The following is a 20,539-nucleotide window of genomic DNA, read 5'->3' as shown; positions in this document are numbered from 1 at the left end:
TGAAGCAAAGCCTTAAACATTGAAAACAGGATGGCTAGGTGGGAGTACAAAAAAAAAAAAAAAAAAAAAAGGGAGAGAGGCGATAGAGTACTGGTTCTCAGTGTGATTTCTAAATCAGCAGCCGCAGCATCACCTGGAGCATGTTAAAAATATAAATTCTCTGGCTCCACCCCAGACTCACTGAATCAGAAGCTTTGGCGGCAGCCTGGCAATCTGTGTGTTAACAGCTCTCCAGGTAATTCTGATGCCTGCTATAGTTTGATCCTAATGTAGCAAGCACATTTAAAAAGCTACTTATGAGCTTTGTGACCTTGAGCAATTTATTTAACCTCTTCATACTTTCAAGGCAAGTGCTAATGTTAGTGCTTTCCTCACAGTTTAGAGGATTAGCATAAATGTATGGAAGAATGCTTACAACAGTTATCTGGCACAAAGTAAGCATTATGTAATTATTTTCTATTATCATTGATAGCACTTGGTGTTTGAAAGAAAGATACACATAAAAGATGATTCTCAGTGCTGGGTAAAGTTGACATTGTCTCTTGTTGATGGACCAAAATTGTCCATATTATTCTTACATGGATCTTACTGAGTCAAGCTGTTCCTAGAAGTCACCTCCTGACTCCCATAGTACTTTGTTTTTCAACTGAAATTTAGTGTCATTGCTATTTTTCTTAAAGAGTACTTTCACATTTGTCCCTCAGTGATAAGTAACTTACTTTTTCTGAGCCTCTTTCCTCATTATGGTTTCGGTGAAGATGAGAAATAACGTATGTATGGTTTTTACCATATATTATGTGTTCAGTAAATGGTAGCTGTTGATTACCCTTATCTCCATTTCATCTTGCCGCTCCTTTTTAAACATTGTTTCTCCCTTTCTTTGTCACCTTGTCTGTGACTATTTCTCTTTCACATTCGTCCTTCTCTTCTATGGCAGAGGTTTTCTGTTCCATAAAGGGATAGTTAGGATTTTAGGCTTTACGGGCCATACAGTCTCTGTCTTTACTACTCAACTCTGCCATTGTGGCACAGAGCAGCCAGAGACAGTATGCAAGTGAATCCGCGTGGCTGTTTTCCAATGAAACTTTGTGCACATTGAAACTTGAATTTCATATAGTTTTCCTATGTCATGAAATATTCTCCTTTTAAAAAATTTTCCCGCCCATTTACAAAGAGAAAAGCCAGACTATACCATAGCTCACAGAGCATACCAAGACAGGCTGTGGGCCAGATTTATCCTACAAACTATAAAGCCCCAATCTCTGTTAGAGGGGACTTTCCCCCCCACTAATCTCTCACTGCCTTTCCCTCTTTCTCCCTTTCCATCTACTTTTTTTTTTTTAATTGAAGTATAGTTGATTTACAATGTTGTGTTAGTTCCAGGTGTACAGCAAGGTGATTCAGTGATATATACATATCTACATGTGTATATATAGCTGAACACATATGTGTGTGTATATATATTCTTTTTCAGATTCTTTTCCATTATAGGTTATTACAAGATATTGAATATAGTTCCCTGTGCTATACAGTAGGTCCTTGTTGTTTATCTATTAGTAGTGTGTTTGTTTTAATCCCAAACTCCTAATTTATCCCCCCCTTCCCCTTCGGTAACCAAAAGTTTGTTTTCTACATCTGTGAGTCTATTTCTGTTTTGTAAATAAGTTCAGTTGTATCATTTTTTTTAGATTCCACATATAAGTGATATTATATGATATTTGTCTTTCTCTGTCTGACTTACTTCACTTAGTGTGATAAGCTCTACGTGCATCCATGTTGCTGCAAATGGCATTGTATCATCCTTTTTCATGGCTGAGTAATATTCCATTGTATGTATGTACCCCATCTTCTTTATCCATTCATCTGTTGATGGACATTTAGGTTAGTTCCATGTCTTGGCTATTGAAAATATAGCTGCAATAAACATTGGGGTGCACGTTATCTTTTCATACTAGAGTTTTCGTCTTTTCCAAATATACACCCAGGAGTGGGATTGCTGGATCATATGGTAACTCTATTTTTTTTTTTTTTTTTTTTTAAGGAACCTCCATACTATTCTCCGTAGTGGCTGCACCAATTTACACTCCCACCAACAGTGTAGGAGGGTTCCCTTTTCTCCACACCCTCTCCAGCATTTATTGTTTGTAGACTTTTTGATGTATTTCTAGCTACTCTTATCTTCCTTTCTAATTTGTCACAACCGAGTTACCAACAACACTGGGCCCAATGCAATGCAAGTTGAATTCTAAAGTATTTGTGTTTATTGAACAGTTTAATATTTTTTATTATAATACAAAAATCAAAGACAACTAATATTTATATACGCAAAGAAAAACCAAGTTCCGTTTAATTTTTCATGTATTTTTTTATTTACTTTTTTCAATCAAAAGCAATATTTTCATGAAATAAACTGTAACAGAACAACAGAGCCCATTACTGGCCATTTATATCAAAATAGGTTGACAATCAACTCCTGATCATGTCCTCAATTAGTTTTTTATCTGTGGACATTTCTTAGTTCTGAGTTTTTAATATATATTGAAACTAATGCCTTTTTTCTTGCCTGAAGTTAAATAGTTGAAGAGGGATAAATTTACTCTGAAGAGACAGGGGTGGCCACAGGAGCTGATGGTGACTGGTATGAAGCATGGCCCTGACTAGTCACCCCCATCCTACTTTCAGATGCTACTCTGTAGCTCTCTCATATCTGTTACCACCAGTGGTGTATGTCACATGGTTGCCTAGTGCATTATACGTACAAGGCAAATCTTTGTTGAGCTAGCAAGTGAAACCCACTTAAAGATTTTTTTCGTAGCTCATAGGCCTTTTGAGGGAAGACAATATAAAAGATGATATTTTCCCAGGGGGCTCCAAAGTCTTATTTGAAGTTTGAAGGAAATATGACTTTGCCTTTGTGGCTGAATTAACTATTACTTAGGTGAGGAAGACAGCTAAAAAGGTAAAATACCTATAAAATTTGCTCAGTGAGGTGCTATCACACCTGGTAAATGGCTTCCCTAAGTCTAAGGCCTGTGCTACTCTCTGTTAGAATAATGAGCTCATGAGTACAGCTTTCTGGGTGGGTACAAGATATTGCTATTATCACCATATCTATCTCCTTTCATATTAACTTTAACATACCTTCATAGGTATTATAATTTGCCTACTGATAAAAAAAGTGTAAAGAGAATCTTACTCTTTATTTTTTAGTATAAGAGAGGAAAAATGTTCAATCTCTTTTGAAAGGTTATGATTCAATTAGAAAATATATTAGGAAGCATACTCAGCAGGTTAGTCTTAACTTAAATCCATCTTTTTGATGATGGCATTATTTTTATGCCAGTGTTAAATTTTTTTAATTAATTTTTAACATGTTATATTAAAAGCTGATAATGTAACATCTCTATCATGGCATATTCTTTTAAAAAGTGAAATATCAATTCTCAGATACAACCTTAGACTACAGTAAAAATGAATTGTTAACTTAGTTTAAGATTTTTCTACAGGTTAATTTTTGGTCATGATAATAGAATGTAACACCTATGATAAGAGCTATAATTAACTGAACTCTAGCAAAATTTGAGACTGAGAAAGGGATATTAGGAAGATATTTCATTAATAATGTGCCATTAGCATACAGTACTTAGAATTTAAACCCCATTTCATTACACTAGAGATGTCTTTTTATTATGATGTTCTTTAAAAGGATCAGCATATCTATGTGTTTATAACTGGGAGTTATACCAGCATAAAACAAAAGTCAGCTGAGAAAATATTCAGAAATTTATCCTGGGTACATTTCTCAATTTTGGCTGAATTCAAATGTAAGCCATTCTTTGATTAGCATCTTCAAATAACAGTGACCACATCAGGAGTCAGATATTCTCTCTCATGTTCTCAGTCAGAAAAACAAAATAAGAAAGAGAGAAAATAGGAGAGGGACAGGAGTATTATACCCTTGGCAAATGAATGAGAAGTCTGATCCCTTGTTAATGTAATACTGACAGCTTCTGCCAGAGAAGATGGAATGGAGTGTGGGAGAATTTTGTTATCATTTAACAGTACATTTAGGTAACATCCAGTGGAGCCAGTGTTGGCCTGGGAATCATAAAAGGGTAATAATAGAAGCAGTTTCTTTTTAGTTTTTCTCATTGACCCAGAAGAATAGCTTCAAGATGACTTTATCTCCACCCTTTTCAGCCAGTGGTATGTGAAGCAAGGAGAGATTTGCTATGTGAACCCTTCCAAAGGGAACAGCAAATCTCCATGTCACGTGGGGGCTTTGCGTGGGTTGTGAGGATTTATTCCAAACACAGTGACTCCCTCTGTCCCTAGGTCTACCTGTCTTTAGACCACGATTACCAATCCTGTCAATGGATGCAAAATTAAGCATAACAACTATCTTTGCCTGGAACAGTCAGAGAAAGGAGGTATAGCAAATGCAGATATGGTGTATACTAGCAATTCAATCTATTCTAATAGAATGATTTGGTCATCGTGTCCCACTATCAAAGCAGTAGCCACTTGGTACTGATCTGTGTGTTTATCTAAATTCATGAGCAGGTAGAGGATTAGTTAGTTATTCCTCAGTTTATTCCCTCACCTTACCACAGGGCCTATGTCTTAGTAGGCAGAGAGTTGTCTCTGTAAATGTTTTGAGAACTTTTATCATATGGAAAGAGTGATAAGGAGATTATGAAGTAGAAGCTGGACCAAACCCATTCTTCTTGCAAAGGGAAGTAGACATTTCTAGAAGCTACAGTTCTCCTCAGTGGGAGGAAGACCCTGAGGCCTGCTCTTCTGACTTCTCAAGTCAGGCACACCAAGGCAGAGGGCCTTAACCAGGTTATCAATGAGGCCCTAAGGCCTCAGTGGATCGGGGAACCTCCTGGAATCATATGCCATTCTTTCTTGAGCATAGGTGCATAGCTTATATTAGCTCCTAAAAAAGATGATGACCACATACACATGAAAATAAAACCAGTGTTTTGAAGGATTGACATAGCAAAGAAGCAGTGGAAGGTCTTGGAGTGGAGCTACCATTCAATTTTATGAATGTTCAAGCTTAGAGATGGTCCTATTAAATAACAGTGATATTTAAAATATTTTACAGTGAAATAGGTCTTTGATATATTGTTTATGGTTCTTACTCCCCAAAGTATTTCCTGTTAAAATTGACATACAACAGTTAATGTTAAACTCATTTAATATTAGTATTTTACTAAAGAAACTTGCTTATGGTAGGGGAAAAAAGCCAAACAAAATGAGTTAAAAACAGTTGGTGTTGTCTCTGACACTCACCAGTATGTATCATCCACTATGATGGATAATGGGAATGCAGTAAAGGGGGAAAAAATCTCTGCCTTTCAGATTAAAGTTGCAGGAGACAACTCCCAAACTAATAATTATTAATGACATAGTAAGTGCTAAAATAAAGATATGTGCAGGGTAAAATACGGAGGAACATGGAGAATAGGAAACTAAGCTGGCCTAGGATATGAGGGCAGGCTTCTCAGAGGATGTGGTAATATCACACATTTATACAGCCCTTATTACCTCTCAGGAACTGTTCTAACATGTTAACTCAGTTAAAACTTATACACTATTGAGGAATAGAGAGACTAAGTAACTTCCTATAAGTCACACAACTAGTAGGAAGCAGTGTCAGGATTTGAACCCAGACCCTCTGGTTCATAATTCCATGTGTTAGTTACTCCATTGTGCTACCTCTTGAGCTTCAGGTAGTGGTGCTAGACATAGCAGCATGCCCCATAATAAAACATGGGGGAAGAAACAAAAGTAGGGAAAGAGCGAAAGAAAAGGGGAGTCCAACTTCCAGCTTCTAAGAGATAAACATTTCCTGAATTCACGTTCAGATTCATTTACCTTTTTGAGGCTCAGCTTTCCCTATAGTTCCTTCTCCATCCTCTCACCATATAGAAGAAGGGTCCTGACACTTATCTGTGGGGTATCTAAATGTCTATTCACTGTGTCTGGTTGCACTTTCACTCAACTTCAAAGTTATTCACTTCCTCCTTTTAGTCATTCATTGACTTGCTCATTCATTTACTCAATTTATCTTAAAGTTTTACCCTGTTTGTTTTGGGTAGTACATATGCAAGCATCCTTGAAAGAGATAAGAAATAATAAATTCAGTCTGGAAAACTAAGGTGGAAATATTCTTTGTCTTTACCTCAAATGCTTTCCTAGTCATATAAATTTGAAAAATAACTAAAAGTTACAAAAATAATGCCATAGAAAGGGGGAAAAACAGCTTCAATTTCTTCTTAGTGTATGTGACAAAAAAGCAATGCCTGCAGGTCCTTCATGATTTCCATCTACTGACGAGGCTCCTGTAACAAAGAAGGGACTTAGTGTTTTCGTTCTGTTCCTTCCCCTGCTGTGTGGCTTCTTGGAAGCAGGTGCTCAAGGAGGCACAGGGCTCCTTCAGGCCACTGGAACACAGCAATGTGCTCCAAAGCCCCACCTGCTCTCAGAAAGTGACTTGGGTACTAGGAAAAGTACAGCTTGTTATTTGTTCCTAAGCAGTCTCTGCTGACTTCTTATTGTAAGACTGTTTAAAAAGTTCTCTTTACTGGAACAAATATCTTCCATTTGGATTATGTCATGAATTTCATCTGGAATAATGAGACTGTCAATAGCTTTTGTGTGTCACCTCTTTTTTACATCACTTGTCTGGTGGCATCAAGAATACTTCCTCACTGAAAATGGATCCATTTACAGTCAATAATAGGGTAGCTAGTGTTCGTTTTTCTTGGGAAAACTAAAATGTGCACCTTTTATCCTATTATACTGATCCACCAGCTTCAGATTATCTGATTTTCTAGCTTCTCATTTTCTCATGTATCTTAATGCTATTATTAACAAGAATTCTGTTGCTAATGGTTTTGAAAAATAATATGTGTACTTTCAGCCACAACCCACATTTTTATGTTCTGTCTGATTTAGCTGGACTTTGATATTTATTCCAAAAGCTGCTTTGTTGTAGATCAAATGTGAGACGCTTTAATGTCCCTCTAGATTTATTTTCAGTGTCCCTATTTTTGCTACAAGATAATGGAGTTAATATTCTAACTATTAGTTACTGGGTGAAAAACACTTCTAAGTATATAATTTATAGTATTATATATTCTTTATGAGTGATATATCTATACGTGTGTGTGTGTATGTATAAATATATATGTAGAGAGAGACAGAGACAAGAGACAGAGAGACAGAGAGAAGAGAGAGAGTCTATTTTTTTAAGATAACAGTTCTATGAATATCTGTGCATTTTTTAATGGTGGAATTTTTTTCTAAAGTATAATTGTATTTTTAAACACAAAAAAATTGTGTTTTAGTCAGTTGTATCAATATGCTTTATCAAGTTTCCACATCATCATTGTTTTTATATCTTTTTGCACACATTTTCTTTTTTAGAAATAATTTTTAAATCTATTTTGTCAAACAAAATACTAAAAAGAGTGTGTATATAATACTGTAATTATTTGTCTATTTATTTATTTATTGACTTACATCTTTAAATATTTATTGTTTTGAGGAATGCATCTTAGGATTAAGTATGAAATCTTTCTTTGTTTTATATTTCTTTCTTTGTTAGATATTTCTAGGGATTTCATACATTTATTTTTTTAACTAGTATTTTTGAGTGTCTACTTTGTGCTGGGTTCTTAAGATACTATAATGAATAAACTGGACGTAGTCTATGGACTCAAGGAAATAATTTAACATTTGTGATGAGTGTGCCTAAAGAACTCTAACTATTCTTTAGGTGTTTTTTCTAGGAGCAGTTCTTCCTTTGCCCAGGGCAAATGTATAGATAAATAATAATTTATCTTAGAAATTCCCTACAAGCATTCCATATTTCTTCCAGAAATGAAAAAAAAAATCATAAATAAATTTCTTGACCATGGAAAAAGTAGAGGGTTTTGTTTTGTTTTGTTTTTAATAGTTATTGTTGTTTTATATAATAGCACCTCTTTGGTTGACTTGCTAAGACCAAAATCCATTTTCTGATGCCTAGAGAGTGATTTTCAACCACAAAGGTTTTTAACTAGAGTTCATGGATCCCTCAGGCAGTGGTCTCAAACTTTCCTGTGCAGAGAACTTACCTGGGGCACTTGCTTAAAAGGGATCTGGAGATGACCTAGGGATTTGCATTTTTAATAAAACACAAAGTCCTGGACCATGCTGCCCTATGACAACCATGGATAGACTTCAGGTGGTTCTGTTTAGCCCTGAAACTATGACTACTTGAATTTTTTTCAATAAGAGGGTCTACAAGGATTTAGAAGACGTTCATTAGTTTCTCAAAGGAGTCTGAAAAATACCATGATTCTATTAGGAACAACAGTTTATAAGTGGAAAAGGGCAGCAACAAGAACCCACAGTGAAAGGCCTAACAATAGGGGGAAACACTACAAAGCAGCTATAAATACTCAAGTGGGACTGTAATCCAGAGCAGTATCCCCTAAGCAGTTTGAGAAATTCTAGAAGTTAATAGATACGTCAGTAAACCAGTGTTCATTGGTCAAAAAAGTTTGAGAAACATTAAGCTTTTAATTTTTTTAACTTTATTATAGAAGTGAATAGACTTTATTTTACTAATTTGCACTGTGAATCACTTAAAAGAATCATTAGCATGTAGTAATTCCCAAACCTATTTGATCACAGAACCCTTTTCGAATGATTGTCATTTTGAGAAATGCCCTTTAAAAGAGGGACAGACATTAGTCCCTGAGTGCGGCACAAAGATAAGTAACTTTCATCGTAACCTTGTCATGAAGGAAAATTTCAATTGTGTTCTAAATCCTCTGAATAATAGAATAGCAGAGAATTTTATACTTTAGAAAAAATTTTTATTAAAAATATATATAGAGGAAAAAACCTCAGCTATCTAGTTATTATTTACATGAATTTATTCATTGTTAGTTGATGGTGAATTTAAATAATGTCTTGCTCTAAAATGGAAACTTAGATTTTTTCTTTATAATTTTCTTGGGATTTAGGAGAACTTTGTATTTCCTAAGAATCATAGAGCTCATTCTACAATAAAACAACAATCCTTATTTCATGTATTTTATAACAATGATTGGTACCCAGCTAAACATATTTGCCTGTGTGTAAACAGATATGTCCAAAATTTCTTGAAGTAAGACAGTTCTACAGTGATTTTAAAAAAAAAAAAAAAAAAAAGGGTAAAGACCAGATTGGCTTAACACGGGAAGGCAAACTCCTGGATTGATTGTATCCAGATAAGAATTTATGGAGAGGTGACTTGGAGGAGAGGAACAAACTGAATCTTGAAAGAAGAAGGAAAAGGAGATTAATTTAGTGAAGGCAAAAGTAAAGGGAACTCCTGCTGGGGGAAACCCTTTCCTAGTGTGATTAACAGTGAAAAGTCTAAGGAACAGAAAAATAGGTATGCTTGGGCAGAAAGAAATCATGAGCTGAAGTGTGATGATTAAAACAAGTCCTGTGAGATAAGTTTGGGAAATTCTATTTCATCCTTTGTGTTTTATTTTACTTCAATTGGACTTTCACAAAATGAATTCATCACAAATTATTTTCCCCATAAATTAACCCTCAAGATGCGCCTTGGGAGAACACGGAGCTAATAGTAATAGCAAATAAGAACTACTAATTAATGGATCTGTATCATAATCATTGCTTTTTGGGGACAAAATGGTTAGATTTAGGTCATACATATTATTCTATCCTCTTTCATTATTAAGTTATAATGATTCATGGATTGAAATAGATTTGCCTTTCAATATTGTTACATTTCTGGAATACAAGATCCTTCTAAATCCAGGTCATGAAGGTAAGACCTTTTCATGTAGAATCCTCCAACCCTATGTATTTTTAAACAAGTAGCACTGTTAGGTCATATATATATCTATACATAATTCTGAGAGATTTGGGGGGGTGGTGGCTTTTTTGCTTACTTTGTAAACATTCACAATATTTCCAATTTAGAATTGAGCTACACAAAACCTATGTTTAATTTCCAGCCAAACTATTAAAGAATTAGGAAGAATTCTTAAAATTTTTGAAAATTTGCCTTATAAACAATCTGGTTCCAAAAAGAACATCTTTATGATTTAGAAGGTTAGACCAGCCTCCATCTACAGGCCAAATGAGAATCAAGCAACAGCTAAGTGAATCATAATATATTTGTTCTCCTTTCTTTTCATTTTTGGGTCATGATTTTAATGGCAAAACCTTAGTTATACATGATGATTGTACACGCTTGTGTTCTCTGGCATGCCTATGGGAGACTAGTAGATGTGAGTAGGGCTATTTAGAGATAGACTTTAATATATGTGGGGTTAGCATCAGTGTAGAGGTGAAACAGTTTTTGTAAATACTTAAAGATTTTTTACAGCATTTTTTTACTCTTTTAAGAACGGGACTAAATTCCACAGTTTAAGTTGGCTGACTGGTCTCTCTCATACTATCTGCAAAGATACCATGAGATTTTTGGTCCTATATCATATGAAAGACTGTATCACATGGCTACAAATTTGATACCAACATTTTAAAGTTTCAGTTAAGCAAGTGGATAACCCATAAAATTGTTACATTTCTGGAAACTTCCTTCTAAATCCGTGCGACAAAGGTAATCTTTTCCTCACATGGAATCACCAGACCTAATATCATTTCTAAGTAGCACTCAGTATTTTCTCTCCAAAGGCACTTGAAATGCTTACTTTCTAAGAGTTTACAAATTTTCCATTTTGTAATTAAGCCTCAAGACACTTCCTATATACATGTTTTAAGAAGTGGCAATCAAAAAGGAAGGATTTTTTTTTTTAAATCCTTGAAAATTTGGTCAAAAGTACCGTTTAGTGAGGTCAGTCTTTTTCTCCATACTCTTAAGGAGTATACATTGTTTTTTTTTTTAATCATATTAAAATGGTAGTGTGACAACAATGAATGTCATTTTGAGGGAAAAAAATCAATCTTTTGAGTTGTATTGTTCTTAGGAAAGCAATAGATATCATAATTATTTAGATGAAAGTTATTTTTAATTATGATTTCATGAATAATATAATCTAGATGCAATAAGTTAACTTGCTTCTTTTTATTGATCTAGGAACAACACTTTTAAGGTCTTGAAGACTTATATCCTTTATCTAGTCTTTTTTTCTTTTAAATTTTTATTTTAATTTCACACTTTAAAAAGTATCAGATTCCCCAAAAGTTAATATTTTACCACATTTCCAAATTTGCATTCTCTTTCCCGCTTAAAATGATTTCTCTTTCTGAACTGAGAATAAATCACAAGTATTTACCCTTATATACTTCAGTGTGCATTTCTTAAGAACAAGGGCATTCTCTTTCATAACCACAGTATAGTTGTCTAAATCAGAAAATTAATAGTCATGCAGTAATAGCATTAGATTGTAGATCTTACTCAGATTTCATCAAATTACCCTAATAATGTCCTTTATAATAAGATAAAATAAAATGCTGATCATGTATTGATTTCAGTTGTCATGTCTTTTTAGATTCCTTTTGACTAGAACATTTCCTAGTCTTTGTGTTTCCTGACATGACACTTTTGAAGAGTACAGACCAGCTATTTTGTAGAAAGTCCCTCAGTTTAGGCTTGTCTGATATTTCCTTGTGACTAGATTCAAATTATGCCAGACCTTAAAAAAACAGAATTGTATAAGATGTGATTTTATAACGACAAATCACATTCCTGTTAATAACTCTGAGATTTAATATAATTATTTAATTGTCATGTTTGCATCAAACAGAATACTTATCTCCAGCTTCCCGGGGTGGGGTGGGGGGAAAGACTCTCCCAGGAGATTTTATATGTATTTACTAAAGAACAAACTTGGTTTAATTATTAAGGATCTTGTTAGTTTTGATGATTTAAGGAATCATTGATTACTCTAATATTGAACGAGAAAACACATAACATGTTCAATAGTATTGATCTGCTCTTTTCACAGTTACTCCTGAATGCCCACAGAAAGGAAGAAATGTTTTCCTCTCCTTAGATGAACTCGAGTTCTTATCACAGCTCATAAAATCCTTTTTGAAGTTGGAACAAAATGTTCAGGAATTGTTTGAAGAAATGTTTTTATGGCTCAAGACACCCAGGAATACTTCAGGTAATATGCTCTTCTGCAAATCTATAATTCTGTCTTTGTTTCCTGCTATTAAATCTATACCATTACCTGAAAAAATGAAAATACAGGACAGAATTCCTTAAATAAACATTAACTATAAAGCACACCATGAAATTACATTTTTATCCTTTATACATTGTAAATTCCATAGTGTTAATTGAAAAGCATCATAAGTCAATTTTGGATAATTGTCTTTAGTTAAAATAAGATCAATTTTTTTTTTTTTAACTCAAAGAAACACAGCCTGGCCTTTGGAAATATCAAGGAGACCGGATGGTCTAGTAACTCCTCTTTTGCCACTAGCAGCCTGATGACCTTGAGCAAAATATTTAGTTTCCTCAGATGACCAGTTTCTCATCTTTAAAATGATGATGTAAGACTAAGTTAATTTTCTCTTTATTTTCTTTCAGTATTAGGTGCTTTAGATTCCAATATATTATGTAGGGTTGTGAGAATTAAATGATTTAGTGAATGTAAAATATTTAAAAGAATGTCTAGTATATCATAAACAATAAATGTGAGTTGTTACAATTGTAATTATAATTATACAATATGTTGTTTTTAGTTAGTCTCAACAAAATCCTTTTAAAGAAAACTGTGCCATGTGTGTTCAAATAATGTTTCTAACAATTCAGAGACATAATGGTTAAGACATGTTCTCTGTTTTCATATCTATATTTATAAAGATTTTCATCTATATCAGAGTGGACTATATGAAGTTCTCTTTTACATAATACCACATATCATTTTAAGGAGAGTAAATTTGAATAGTGGCTGCATTTGCAAAACAAAGTGAGGGAAGCAAGTGATTAAAAATCTATCTGCAAATTTCAAAACCTGATTTCTTAGTGAAAATTACATTTAGTTTAATATATTTACTTTTGTATTTCTTTATTTACCTAGCCTGGGTAAATAATGTTAGAAAAGTTATAGGATTGGAGTTTGTTTTATATTAAGCATAGGTTACTGGCCTTCTACGTTTCAGGTTAAGTTTAAGCAGCACTATTAAATTATAAAATAAATAATGTAGATTGTTTTTTCCAAATTTGGATATAATTTGAAGAAAAATGAGTGTGGAATATAGATTTCTGAATCTGACAAAAAAAATCAAATGGGAAAATAATAAAAACATAGGACAGATAATATGAAAATTAAAAGATGGAATGAAAAAGTCGATTTATTAGGAGGTAATGTGAGCCCTAGAGGGTCTTCTAGATAGAACTAACTGGATCAAAGAGAGATCTGAATAGAGAAATATGATGTCCTAATTTTTGACAAAAAGTTATTGGTGCCACAAGCAGTTGACACTTGGCGTTGGTACTCATCCATCATGCCCGGCTAAGATTTGGCGTCTCTCATCCACATCTCTAGCAGATCTTTTCTGAGGTGTGGATCAAAACACAGAGTGAACTCCAAAGCATCTAGACCCCTATCCATTTGGATTCATCTTGTATTGGTCCTAGGCCAGGCCCTTGAGAAATAGCTCATTCTGAGAACTTTATTCCTCTTAAGGGCAGCATAAATTCAAAACTAGAATTGTGTTAGAGAGGTATTCTAAAGATATAAAAGTTAAATAGCCAAGAACTGAAGCAAAGATTTGACATACTGATTCCAGGAAAAAAGGAGAAAAAGAAAAAGCTGGTTCAACTGCACTGGATTGAGATCAAGCAATGTTGAGACTTGCCAGTGCTGTGTATTTGAGAGCAATAGTTATGATTATTGAATAAAGTCAACAGAGAAAATATATAATTATGCCACAATATACTGTCTTACCCCAAATTTGTCATCATATAAGCAGCATGGCAGATAAAGGCAACTTCAGTATCACATTAATAATAGTGTACTATAGAAACACATTTGTGGATTATCAAACATAGTAAGTGGAAGGAAATTTGAAGGACAGCTGTAAGAAATGTCTAAGTATTAGAACATCCTCTTGTGATATATGTGTTCTTCATTCATATATTTTTGTAACAAAGCCAAGATTTAATCTGCCATAATTTTATGTAAATGGATCCCTGAAAAGAATGATCTTGAGGGAAATTGTCAAGAAAAATCTTAAATGGTTTATTCAGTGTAGCCACGTTAATCAATTCTTATCAAAAGCCTTGGTTTCTTAAATCAGGAAGGAAAAGATTTCTTGAATGATTAAAGAAACCAAATGAATCTTAAGTTATCCTGATAGTTAATGTTTTGCTTAGAAATCTTGTGTGGGAGAGGATGGGGAGAAAAAAGATCAAGTCATTTGGTTTTTGGTGTATTTGTTTTGATTGGAACATATTTTGCTAATAAAGATCTTGGAAGGAGTTGCCTAGTATGTCTATGTAACCAAAACAATGTGATGAAAAGTAAGGTTTTTTTTTTTTTTCATTGTCCAGATGTTTTAAAAATATCCAGGTGCTTAACATCACATAGAGAAAATATAAAGATGATTAACCAAATGTTTTACTTTTTACTTTGATGTTTACTACTATAATGTAGATTTGGCCAACTTGGCAGTGCTTTTAGGAATTTGAATACAATGCAATAGATTTTGTGGAGACACAAGAAATATTTTCTGAGAAAGAAAAGATATTTAGTCATTATATTTGTTTGCTTTTGTTTGGTCATGATTTGATGGTTTTCTATTTTGGTCATTTCAGAAAAATGATAGGACATTATTTCACTGTTATGGGATCTTACTGTATTTCTTTTAGGTGATCTTATCTTATGGAGTGGACTCAGGTTTGATTTATGGGGCACTTCTAATACTCCTTCAGAATAAAGCTGTTCTTCGGGCAGTTCCTCAAATTTTCCAAAGGTGGCATCTGAGATTTATCTAAACCAGGAGGTTTCTTGGCCCTCATTTTTCTTTAGCCCCAGCAATGACAAAAAGCAATGGCTGCTTCAATTGGATGTAAGAAGAACACTTAGGGTTTGTCTCAGAAGAATCAAAGATTTCAGATCTTCTGAAAGATTGTTTGTACTCTTAGGGGGTCTTAAGAGGGGTCAAATGGCTTCTAAGAGTTCCTTAGCTAGATGGTTAAGGGATTGTATTAGGGAGGCGTATGTAGTTAAGGTAAAGAGGCTCCTAGGGTTTGTAAAGCTCATTACACTAGGACTTTAGCTGTTTCTTGGGCAGAGAGGTCGAAGGCTTCCACATTGGAAATTTGCAAGGTGGCCACCTGGGCTTCTCTTCATACTTTTTCATAGTATTATCTCTTGGATGTAGTCTCTTCTACAGATTCAGCTTTTGGTGGGAGGTTGCTTGTGAGCCAGAAAAGAACAGTAAAGAAAAGAGAGACTTGTAGTTCTCACTTAGAGCTGCCAACAAGGCAAGTTGCTTTGTAGTGCACACAATGGGAGCCTATGAAGACCAATTTGGGTGTGAAAGTGGATGTCACAGGGAAGTACTGCCAACCTCTACTCTCTATGAAAGAAAACGGCAGTGTGAAAACTAACCAGAAGTGTAAAATGAACCACAGCGAACTCCATAGGCAGAGGCTGTTCAGCAGCTGGCATTCCTGTGACCCTCTGCCCTACTCTACTGAGGTCCTTAGTCTGGGCACGCTCTTAAAGAAACCAGTGTTGATTGCGTGCAAATAACTATGTTTTAGAACGATGAGCCAAAAATGGGCTACCTTCTCTAGACAATGCTAATAAGTGTATAGAATGTCCAATATATTTTTAAATAGGTGAAATAATTTGTTAAATGTTCAAAGAGCTCATAAAGTTTGACAATGCCAAATTTTGAAATTGACCATTTTGCATTCCAAACAAATATAAAAATGCCACAATTCGTTAAAATCGTGAGATATCTTATTAGTCTAGATTCAGTGTTACTAATCCTGCCTTAAAATAATCCCTTTGGCTTCTCTGTATAGGATTAAATTTTTTAAAACGTTTTTAATTTGGAGGGGAAGATTATATTATACAGGTTATCATAATTGCTCAATAATTCTTTTTCTATCTTACTATAGAATTGCTCACCAGCAAAAGAAGTCTTGGGAAGCTTATCTTATTTTTTAATTCATCTTGAAAACAGGCAGATGGTGTGTATAAACATCAAAGCCCATTATTTTGAGTGAATAAGCAGAATGTATTTGGGAATGAAATGATAAATATAAGATAATTAACCTTTTTAATAAGTTTTAAACTATAGTTACACAATGGCAAATAGTTAGTTCCAAGAATAGATCTGCAAAGCTTGTGCTTTGAATTAATGTTATTTTTCCAGGGTGAATACCTTTTACATCAACTATTTTTATGACCTATCTGTAGAAAAGTAAAGTGACATTAAGAATCCAAGTGTTTCCTCTTCATGTCATTGACAACTTGATCTTTATTATTTTTTTCTTCTTTAAAAATATTTTCCAATAATAGTCCAGGCATATAGTAAAACTTTTAAACAGGATAAAAGGATATATGGTTAAAATTAAGTCTTTTTCCACTCCATTTGTCTAGTTTCCCTTTCCAAAGGCAACTACTTCCATATATATCCCCATGTTAAAATAACACAAAATCTTGTCATACTATACAGAGATTCTTCTTTTTATTAACAATTATGTAGGAACACCCCATATTCAGAAAAACAGCTGAATAGTTTTCTATTGGTGCATGTACCATAATTTAATCAGCTACTCATTAATAGACACATAGGGTTGCTTTTTCCTCTTCATTTGCTTCCACAAGCAATGATACAGCAAATTTACTTGAACTACGTCTTATATGTCCTCATGTATATCTGGACAGTAAGTTACTAAGGTGGAATTGCTAAGTAAAAAGGAATGATTATAGAGAGGATGAAAAGACAAAACATAGACTGAGAAAGATATTTGCAAAATACATATCTGATAAAGACCTTGTATCCAAAATATACAAAGAACTCTTAAAATTCAACAGGAAAACAAAAAACTCAATTTAAAAATGAGCAAAAGATCTGGAGAGCTCACCAAAGAAGATATACAGATGGCAAATAAGCATATGAAAAGATGCTCAGCATTGTATGTCATCAGAGAAAGGCAAATTGAAACAAGGAGATACCATTACACTCCTACTAGAGTGGCCGAAACCCAGAACACTAACACCACCAAATTCTAGCAAGGATGTGAAGCAACAGGAACCCTCATTCATTGCTAATAGGAACGTAAAATAGTACAGTCTCTTTGGAAGAGAGACTGTACTGTAAAATTGTGTCTCTGTAAAATAGTACAGTCTCTTTGGAAGACTGTGTGGTTGTTATCTCATAAAGCTAAACCTTGCCTTATGTGATCTAGTAATCACACTCCTAGGTATTTATGCAAATGAGTTGAGAACTTATGTCCACACAAAAACCAGCACATGAATGTTTACAGCAGTTTTATTCATAATTGCCAAAATTTGGAAGCAGCCAAGATGTCCTTCAGTAGGTCAGTGGGTAAACTGTGGTATGCCAATACAATGGAATATTATTCATTGATTTAAAAAAGATATCAAGCCACACAAAACACGGAGGAAACTTAAATGAATATTGCTAAGTGAAAGAAGCCAATCTGAAAAGCCTGCATACTATATGATTCCAACTATAAGACATCCTGGGTAAAGCAAAAGTATAGAGACAGTAAAGATCAGTGGTTGCTAAGGAGAGTGAGGAGGGGAGGAGAGGTGAGTAGGTGGAACACAGGGGATTTTTAGAGCAGTGAAATTAATCTGTGTGATAGTAATGGTGGATGCATGACACTATGCGTTTGGCAAAGCCATAGAACTGCACCACGCAAAAAATGAACCCTAACGCAAATTATGGACTTCAGTTAATAGTAATCTATCAATGTTGGTTCATCAGTTGTAACAAATATCCCACACCAATGTAAGATGTTAACAATAGGGGAAACTGAGGGCATGGGGAGAGGGAGTATATGGGAACTCTGTACTTTCTGCTCAATTTTTTCTAAAAAGCTAAAACTGCTCGAAAAGCTAAAGTCTATTAATTTTTTTAAAAGCTATGGCCATTGAGAGAGAGTTACAAGCCAGTTTTTCATATCCAGTTCAATTAACAAAATTTTTGTTATGCAGAATTGTTTTATGGCTTCTGTGTCCTTCTGAAAAGTCTCTACCTTGTATCTTTTGGGAAAAAAATTCTATATTTTCTTTAATAGACTTATAGTTTCATTTTTCTTTATTTAAAAATCTGCTTAATCTGGATTTTATTTCAATATTGAGATTGATCCTTATTAATAACACTAGCTTCTGCAAAAGATGTAATAAAATGCAAGCCATAGAGAAAGCATTTTAGGTTAAATGGTATAACACTGATCTAAAACTTTGTCTATGTTGTGATGTGTGTTGAGAAATGAAGCAGGATTCCTCAACTGCAGTCCATGGCCCCTTGAGGATCGTGAACGTGCTTTACAAGAGGGCCTGGGAATCTCCAATAGCACGTGTGAGGGTGTGTGCGCGCACACAGTCATACTGTGCATTTTGGATGAAGTGTTCTGTCACTTTAATCAAGTTCTATGAAGTGTTCACAAATCCAAAGTGATTAAGAAACACTAGAGTTGGGGGAAACTTTTCCTCAGAATGAACTCTGATAACATTTCTCAAAAGGTTGTTGCTATCGCCTACCAAATGGAATATTTACCTTTTGAGAGAATGTTTCTGTGGATTGTGTTACTTAGGAATCGTTCATGATTAAGCTCATAGAACCATATTTAGAAAAAACAAACAAAAATCCCACATATTTTCTAGATGACTATATTTGTCAGAAGCCCTACCGATAAGAATCACTGATATTTGGAGATTTGTTTGCCCAGGACATAAAAGAGAAACTGACTCTTAAGATTATTAAAATAAAAGAAAAATTAATCATGCTATATAATTCGTCATCATATATCAAGTCTAAGCAAAACCAAAAGATAATTGCTAAGTCATTCATATTGAATTAAACTATAATTAATAGAACCATAATAGAAAATGGAAGGATCTCTTTGGCATATTTATTCATTACATTTTTGTAGATCTGTATTTTTCCCATGGAAAGAATTTCTTAATTCTGAAAAATAAAAGTTGAGGAAGTATTTCCATTTTAGAAGCTAGAGATCATTTCTTACCTGTCTCAGTGTTTGTGTTTTTCCAATGACTTATTGATAATCTTATTAAAAGTATAATTTTTCCTGATATGATGATGTTTATCCATGTGCTTTTGTTCTGTCTTGTTTCAAAAAGAGTAATATTAATGTGCTAAAGAACACCACTGGTTTTTAAAGCAGTACTTTAGAATTTAGCTTTTTCAATGAACAAAGAAATTGATATTTACTTTGTATTGTTAACTTATCCTACATTATTAACATGAAAATGAATTAATGACAAAAGGATCTGAATTTTACAGATTATGTATGCATATACATCAAATATGAATATAAATAACATATAAATTCCATCAAGTTGTATGTATAGAAAAGAACTCTATATTTTGATCCTCTCATTATTGTGATGACAATATCACCCTACATCTTGTTGACTGTATTCTTTGTATCTTGATGTGTTTGTATGTGTGTGTGTGTACTATGGATAGAGCTTTTCTATGTAATTAATTTTAACCTGTTAATCACATCTAGTATGGTTTGTTTTTCTTAATGTAAGTTTGTGTGTTTGTTTTCTATTGCATAGAAATTTTGGAGACATCCAACAGAGAAGTTGTAATAGAGAAACCTAGAACAAATGAAACCAGTATTCCTTCAGAGCAATTGCTACCAGTAAAAGAGGTAAGTGAGGAAAAATGGGTGGTGTTTTTTTTTATTCATATGTAATAGCATCATCATTTTTATATGACTCCTTTATGAATCAAATGTCTTGAGTTTTACCCTTTGCCACTAAAACAATAATTCCTGGTTGAAAATTGTCTTATTAATTTTGATGAAAGTTGAATTTAGTGGGAACACTGCTCTGCTGCACAGTGTGTTCCATGCAAGGAGTAGGGAGCTGGCAGTGAAGAGATCTTTGTTCTCATCCCACTCGGGGGTCTACACCTTGAGAATCTGGACTGTAGACAATTGTTGAAAAGTGAGAAAGTGGAGATGAAAAAGGAAAGAGGAAAGAATAGTTTGCACTGGCCTCTTATTTGAGTGTGCCCAGCATGCCCCTGTTTGTTCTCAGATCCATTACCACTCTTCCTCTGCTCTGTTCTGTATAGTAGAGAAAAACCTCTTCCAGGCTTTCTTGCTTTCTGGACCTGGGTAGGTTTGGCCAATGAAAAGCGCTAAGGGAAGATTGGAGGGTAGTTCTTGGAGAGAAACCAGAGGATTTCTTCCCCTTGCTCTGTTTTAGAGAACATCTCCAGGAGTAGCTGTGACTCCTTCATTTCTTCCATGCTGCTCCCCACACACAGTCCTCTCTCTGAGGTTTCAGGTCCGCCT

At 34.2% G+C, this 20,539-nt stretch overlaps 1 protein-coding gene across 3 annotated transcripts in view; it reads left to right on the top strand.

Annotated features, from left to right (window-relative positions):
- The window catches only part of KIAA0825, a 366,826-nt gene that overhangs the window by 102,535 nt on the left and 243,752 nt on the right, over positions 1 to 20,539 (top strand). For all 3 annotated transcript variants that reach the window (XM_082375204.1, XM_082375205.1, XM_082375206.1), the window contains exons 8-9: positions 11,991 to 12,152; positions 19,794 to 19,888. In XM_082375204.1, coding sequence (XP_082231330.1) covers positions 11,991 to 12,152; positions 19,794 to 19,888 — 257 coding nt within the window. The remainder of the gene's footprint in view (positions 1 to 11,990; positions 12,153 to 19,793; positions 19,889 to 20,539) is intronic.

This window comes from Balaenoptera borealis, assembly GCF_965194805.1.
Source record: "Balaenoptera borealis genome assembly, chromosome: 2".
Lineage (NCBI taxonomy): Eukaryota > Metazoa > Chordata > Mammalia > Artiodactyla > Balaenopteridae > Balaenoptera > Balaenoptera borealis.
Note: the sequence above shows the minus strand (reverse complement) of the source record. Positions and strands in the feature narration are given on the sequence as shown.